This window comes from Etheostoma spectabile, chromosome 8 (genome assembly GCF_008692095.1).
Source record: "Etheostoma spectabile isolate EspeVRDwgs_2016 chromosome 8, UIUC_Espe_1.0, whole genome shotgun sequence".
Classification (NCBI taxonomy): domain Eukaryota; kingdom Metazoa; phylum Chordata; class Actinopteri; order Perciformes; family Percidae; genus Etheostoma; species Etheostoma spectabile.
This window is the reverse complement of record NC_045740.1, coordinates 3,093,661-3,101,034: the sequence shown is the minus strand read 5'-3', so window position 1 is coordinate 3,101,034 and position 7,374 is coordinate 3,093,661. Positions and strand designations below refer to the sequence as shown.

The following is a 7,374-nucleotide window of genomic DNA, read 5'->3' as shown; positions in this document are numbered from 1 at the left end:
GGAGGGTGGCCAATTCAAGTCCAGGTTGGATCAATGTCATGGAGTGTGGACTGATAGCTGGAGAGGTGCCAGTTAACCCCCTGGGCACTCCCGAGGTTCCCTTGAGCAAGGCACTGAACCCCTAACTGTGAGTGAGTGACACAGGCACGTGCACGATGATAAATAACAACAGAGTGAAAAAATGTAGTTCCCCCAAGAGAAATGAATGAAGTTCTTCTTCCTCTTGACAATGATGTGACCCTACTTTTACCACAAGAGGGCAGTGGTGGCACTCTTTGTGCAGAATAACAGCTACCATCTTTGCTGCAGAGTGCAAATGAGGCCAAGGGAGGAATCGGATCAGATACTAATCTTCCAGTCGGTGTTGCTATAACTGGACACTCTACTTGCCCTGTTTAATGACAACAAATGGCATGCATCTTTAAAAATGACGCCAGCTATTCTGAAGACCATTGGGAAAACAGATTCCCTCCTTAATCAGAACGTGTTTGACATGATTTTTGACCTACATTCCCCCAATATATCTGTAATCAGCCACTAAAATACACAAGCATATGAACGAGCACCTCTACAGTCCATTCAGTCTGATTGTTGGACAGAGTTTGGCCAGGGTGTCTGTAGTTATTTAAAGAAGACTTGGCTTCCTGCACATGTTGCTAAGAATACGCGTGTCAACATAAAAAAAAGTTTAGAGACATTTTGGAAACTATAGCTACCAAACTAAACTAGTAAACTAAATATGTTTACATGTTGATGACATCTATTCACAATAGCGCAGCCCACATAAAAAATGGGATTCATTTGATAATCCCTTCTGAAATCGGTCTCCATTCTCTTTCATTATGGAAACCAGATGCAAATACCGTAGGAATTCATTTGGAATGATGAATGTATATAAGGCAGGGAAGTGCAGGAACATAACAATGACAAACAGAGCCAGTGTTTTTGGTGTCTGTTAATCATTATAATGGAATGAATACAAAACATTACACTGATAACATAATATGCCTAAAAAGCATTTCCTAATGTGTATTTTCACATATCTTATAATTAAGTTTCACAGTGCTTTGAGTTTTCCTTTCAGGCAAACTCTCTATATAACGGTATATAACTATAATACAGCTGCTGTTGTTTCAGATAGGAAGCTGTTTTTTTTTTAAACATTTTTAAGATCATTTCTTTGGCATTTATTTTGACAGGACAGATGAAGACATGCAAAGAGAGGGGTAACAACATCCAGCAAAGGGCTGCAGGTCAGAGTCGAACCCAGGGCTGCTGCATTGAGGTGTAAACCTGTCTGTATGGGCTCCTGCTCTACCAACCAAGCTATCCCACTATTGTTCTCTTCAAACAGTTTTCTATTATGACATTATCAATCCAGGGTACCTGCCACTCTGAGCCTCTTTGTGTTGTCCATGCCATTCACATGCTTGTTGTTGTGCACATAGTAAGCATGTTAGATATTCTTACTTTTATACACTCAACATTCAGCACTCCTTTTTCTTTGTGGTATTACTGACCATAGACAGTTAATATTAATGGACAACGAATCCGGTTTGGCGAAGTGCTGCAAATGCAGAAGTGCCTCAAACCTGCATTCTATCTGAATTGGGGGCGACACGTGCGGTTGCAAAAGGAGGTCGGTTTCTGTAGAAGTCTATGAGAAAGTAACCCACTTCTCACTTGATTTATTACCTCAGTAAACATTTTCGTAAGGAGTTCATGGTCTCAATCTCTAATTTTAAGTCTTCTACAACAGATTCACTTGTTCACTTTTTGAATTATGGACTCAATTTTAAAACTGGTGATAAAGCGGGGGTGGGAGGGGCGTGGCTATGATGTGATTGCCAGTGACAGTGTGTAGCATAACGTAGAGTGTAACAATGTAGTGCTGTCAATTAAACGTGTTATTAATGGCGTTACCGCAAACTTATTTTAACAGCGTCATTTTTTTACCGCAAGATTATTGTTCTTTTGGCCTGGCATACTTTGTCGTTTTTTTCACATGCTGTTGCAACAACTAGTAATGTTAAACTACAACACAGCAACGGATCTTGCTAGACCGGAAACAAAACAACAGGCACGCCACACACGCTTGTTTGGGCTTGCGAGCCGGCCGAAGAGTAGTAACGTTACGTTTTGAGTGGATGGTGAGCGTGAGACGCCAAAATGGATGCCAATAAGATTCTGGATGGAAAGTTTAGTTTTTAAAAGTTGCCAAATGATTCTTTTGACAAGATCAAAGTGTGTTTTGTAAGTTTGTGTGTGTTTTGCAAACTATTTTTTTTTCACCCTTTTACTGATGGACAGTGTTACAAATGTGAATGACGTGTGAAATGTAACTACTCCATTAAGCTATATGCCAATGTTGTTTTCAATAAAAAACATTTTTCCATTCACACTTTTCCATGTTGATTAGAGCATTAAAATGAGAAAAAATAATGGGACAAAAAGAAATCAAGGGACAATTGGAATAGATAAAAATGTGTGATTAACTGAAATTAATTGCAAATTTACTATGGCAGTAATGCAATTAGACGTGATTAAATGTTTTAATTGTTTGACAGCGCTAGAAAATTGCTTAATGTGGGCCTTGGCCGGTTGCCTGGCAACCTCATGGTAACAACAAGAGTTTAGGACAAGGAACAGCCCAGCACATAACCCCTTTTAACCCCATCTGCAAGATTCAGAAGGATTGAGATTTCTCTTGGCACAGCTACCAGAAGACTTACAACTTTTTAGACAGGTTGCTCACATCCCATCTACGTCTTCAAGCTCAGTTGGAGGCTGCGCAGTAACGCTCAGCACTCACCGGAAAAGTGCTTCTAATTGGCTTCACTCATCTCGCTGAAGTCTAAGGTGTCATTGTGTCCATTTTCTCACTGTCTATGCGTTAAACAGCAGCATGTTTTTTTCACTTTTTGTGGGTTTTGTTTGGATTAATCAAACTGTGTTCATTAGTGAGCTTTAGATATGTTGGTAGCCTACCATAGGCAGGCTGTCTCCCTATTTCAGTCTTTATGCGACGATAATTTGCAGATAGATGTGGCTTAATATTCACTGAACAGAAAGGAAAATGGTATCAATCTCAGCAAGAAAGCAAAACAAATACTCTAACTATTCCTTTAAGGATGTGAATGTTGTAGGTTATCAATTAGTAATAAAACATGACATAGGCCTACTTGATGGAGGTAATAATTGTGTATGAAGAAGGGCTGAGCAATTGGCATCAGTAAATAAATAACTGTATTCGAGCTGTGAATGATTAGATTAGACGTTTTTGACAAAGATGGATGACAGTGAAGGGGAGGAGTGTGTGCGTGTGTGTGTGCGTGTGTGGGGGGGGGAGTCACCTCCTGTGCACATGATTCAGATACGCCCCCCGAACTCAACAGCAGTCATATCAGCGACTCGCGAGGGGAAGATAGCAAAAAGAGGGAAGGGGGAGAGAAAAGACAGGGAAGGAGGAGGTCTGCGTAAACCCCGCCTCCGGTCTCCGATCCTCTCGCAAGTCTTATTCACAGCCTCTCACGTTGAGGATAGAGAGAGAAAGGGGAGAAACAAGAAGAAGGGCACGCGAAGAAGAAGAAGAATAATAACAAGGGGAGCAGCAAATCGACCATGGCAATATCCAAATCGTCTCAGCTTGAGATAGTGTCCGATCACAGCGCACCTCTGCCACCGTCGACCACTGCACGGAGCATGCAGTCGCACAATAGACACAGCCCAGATGAATGAGGAGCGATACCTGGGCCGTGGACAAAATGAGGGTCATCTTCATCCAAAACGCCGGTTTTGTCGCAGCTTTCTCGCCTTTTAGATGTGAGTCGGTGCTTTTGGCAGCGTTTAGGACGACAGATAAGGTGAACGAGACAGAATTAACAGCTAGATCATGCGTGTCTATTGAGGAGTGAGGAGATCAGACCAATTGATTTAGTCATTTTTTCTTTCATTGGGATAGATCCTGCATTATAGCCAATTTATCATCAAATCCGAAGTGTATTCAGCTTCCGGCATGCTGCCTGCTGCCGAAATCTGAATACATATTGTATTATATTGGCACTATAATTATTTTTTATCCAGTAATAGACCTACAGGACTATGTATCAGGTAGCCTAATTATGGACCGATAATGTCCTTATAGACTTGTGCTTAATCCATTAGTAGATTGATTATATAGCGATACAAACATGAATAGGTAGGAGGAGAAACCTGTTCACTCTGATCAAAGTCAATTGATCAACCGAGACAATCTGGAAATGTTAGTTTCCACATGTAATATTAGGCTATGACTAGTGGGCTACACGTTATTCCTTGTAATTTATTTATTTATTATTACTATTATTAGACCTATAAGTATTATATTATCAATTTATCTTAGGTAGGTAGTTTGAAATATTTAACAGTGGGCAGGTTGTTTAAACACTTCCCCACTGAGATGGAAACCGCTTATTTATCGCCCCACCGGGGGGCAACGCGTCCCGAGGCCCAGAGAGGCCAAACCTCCGCGGGCAAACCGGCGGGGGGTGACCTCTCCCCTCCAGCTCCAGCTTTAGCTCCAGCTCCATCCCTACCTGCCAGCAACTCAACCGAAGAGACCCAAGCAAGCAGTGATGGACGGAGAAACTCGGGCGTGAAGAAACACCACCACAAGCATAACCTGAAACACCGCTACGAGCTGCTGGAGACGCTGGGAAGAGGCACCTATGGCAAAGTCAAGAAGGCCATTGAGCGACACTCCGGCAGAGAGGTGAGCTACTTAACAGACATGAGCAGCTGTAAACTTCTGGCATGGTGTTTTTAACTCGGTCCAGACGCTTGCAGGCAACTTGTGTTAGCGTTTTAGAAGCCACTACAAAACATATGGGCTTTGTTGCTCTCATAGGCGTGTGCATGGCCCTCCCCTGGGATTTCCCCCTTTGCTCAGAAGGGCCCATGGGGCCAGGGTGTTGTTGCTGCACACGCCATGTCCTATGCGGGGCCTCACGACCGGATGCTGGAGTGCAAATCCGGCTACTGACTGACTGATGTGACTCCAATGATCCCAGTAGGAATCATGGAAAACTGCTAACAGTCCCCCAGAAATAGACTACTAGGGCCCACTCACATTTTTTTGACACACAGGCTTTATATCCTTTCGGTTTTGTTTTTATGTTGCTATGTGGGTGTAAGTTTGTTTGCAGGGGTCAGTCTAACACTTTCTGTTTCTTTATAAAGAAGAAAAAAGCCATGTTGCAGGCTGTCTTTGCCATAGTAAAGTAATCCGCTGTAATGACCCTGCAGACCAGCACATATCTCCAAATAGTTTCTCCTGTGGCAAAATTTGACCCGGGTAGCCACCCTGGCAGGACATGAGGAACTGTTCAAGCACTGAGAACACGGTGAAACTTAGTATAGATCAACAATGTTCACTAATGGTTTCATAGCTCCTGGCAAATGAATGCTCGCTAGGAGGACCATAAACCCTCCGGTAGGGCTTACTCTCTCTTGGCCTGTCCCACTTGGATCCTTGTTCATGTCTTCATTTTCCTATTTATTATGACCATGGCAGCAGCTCAAATATGAAGCCTGTTTTACTTTCACTAGCATTGTAGAATTGCACAAAGCACATTGACTGGAAGGGTCCAAATAAATTATAATCATTATAATATGTTATTATAATTATTTGGCCATGGGAGAGTTTGAGATATTGTTTCTGTACGATAACTCAAATTGACTCAAATTTCTGGCTTAAGATACATTTTCTGATTTCATTCTGAAATGTATTGTTTGAACAAATGGCATTATTTGACAGCCATCTGCAAGGTTTGTTTACATGTGTTGTGTTTCTCCAACCATGCTTTAAAGCATACCCCACAAGTACTTATGTTTTAAATTACATCTCTCAACCAATCTTCAAGAAAGTAAATGCAAACTAGGTGTCAGTTTATCAGGTACACCTAGCTGAAACTAATCTAGTCTAACTAGTCTCATACCACAGTCCTGCATCAAATCCTACCTACATGAAGGATTTAGTGTTCAGTTTTAGAGAAGTGTTGAATCAATTTCATGGTCATATTGGCGGATGTACTGGTAGTTTGTGCTGCTATTGATGTGTATTGCATTACACGGACAGGTGTTTCTGTTTTTTTAGCCTTTTAGCCCTCACTGATAGCACTGGGGTGGGGAAAATAGTTAAAACACCTGTCAGTATCAAACAATTCTTTGTAGGTCCAAAGTCAGTGGCTGAAGGCCTTCCCTACTCCTGTAATCTGCTGCAATGGCCTGAGCCTAGCATTCAGACTTTAAATAGCATCTCAGTATAGTATAGGAGTTCCTTGCACAACTGTGTTTTTTACGTGTACATTTGTATATCTTAGGAAACCAGCAGAAATGAACAGAGTATAACTGCCGGCCACCTTACTGACCATGAAGTTGCTGGCACCGCGTTGCTAGAGTTTACTTGACCTCTGACTTAAAGTTAGTCCCTTGTGTCTGTATGGCAGATACAGCTGCGTGGTGAGACTGTTATGCAATCTTCTTGACTCCCTGTACTTTTACTGGTTCGTTCCACAAACCAAATGAGAAGAGCAGAGGGAACTAAGTAAGGAGACAGACTGAGAGAGTTTTGTGTGTGACTTTTTGCATGCATGTGTGGAACGAGCTGAAGGCACATGAGAAAGATTGATTAGATGTGGGCACATTCAGTGTGTCAGCGAAAGTAGAACCAAGTGACTGTCTGCTTTAATCTGCAAAACAATATGTTGTAGTGCTTGGCAGCTCAGTTGAAACCCAACATTATATGGAATGCAATTGATCATTGAGATCACAGAGGGGATATGTGACATATGCACAAACTTCTAGAAGATGTGTTTCATGTTTGTATACTCAGAGAGAGAGACAGAGACTGTGTGTCTTAGTATTTGACATGTAGAAGACTATAGTAAAAAAGGTTGTGGTGACAGCCAGGTCTGAAATGGGCAGTGACACTTGAAAGGCCAGCCACAGCAGGAAATGAGATTGAAGGGGACGTTTAATAGCCTTTATGGGGGATCTATCACAGACAGGAGGGGTGGGCAGCAAGTACAGAGACACAGGGAAGCTCACAACCATAACAACAGAGGGACAGCCTTAGTTGAAGGGGTTAGGGAGTCATATTAATAAGCGCTTAAATCACCAGATTACATCATTCCCCAACAAGGGATTCAATGGAGAGGTACGCAAGAGGGAAAAACACTGACATTCCTCTGCTATATGTGGTGCCGTTGATGAGGTATTATGATTACTGGCTGTGTTTGAGAGTATAGTTTTTTTTTAGGAAAAGTGACGGCTTCTTCCTCTCACTGACTTTCTCTTTCTCCCACTAAACTCTTACTCAGACACACACACACACAC

The 7,374-nt window shown here is 42.1% G+C and overlaps 1 protein-coding gene and 1 long non-coding RNA gene across 2 annotated transcripts in view; one reads left to right on the top strand and one right to left on the bottom strand.

The window, feature by feature from the left end:
• Positions 1-1,616: 1,616 nt before the first annotated feature.
• The window catches only part of LOC116694111 (uncharacterized), a 13,146-nt gene continuing 7,388 nt past the window's right edge, over positions 1,617-7,374 (bottom strand). The window contains exon 3 of the long non-coding RNA XR_004333071.1: positions 1,617-1,750. This is a non-coding gene — a long non-coding RNA (uncharacterized LOC116694111). The remainder of the gene's footprint in view (positions 1,751-7,374) is intronic.
• The window catches only part of nuak1b (NUAK family, SNF1-like kinase, 1b), a 19,901-nt gene continuing 15,937 nt past the window's right edge, over positions 3,411-7,374 (top strand). The window contains exon 1 of the mRNA XM_032523573.1: positions 3,411-4,750. Coding sequence (XP_032379464.1) covers positions 4,439-4,750 — 312 coding nt within the window. The 5' untranslated portion in view covers positions 3,411-4,438. The remainder of the gene's footprint in view (positions 4,751-7,374) is intronic.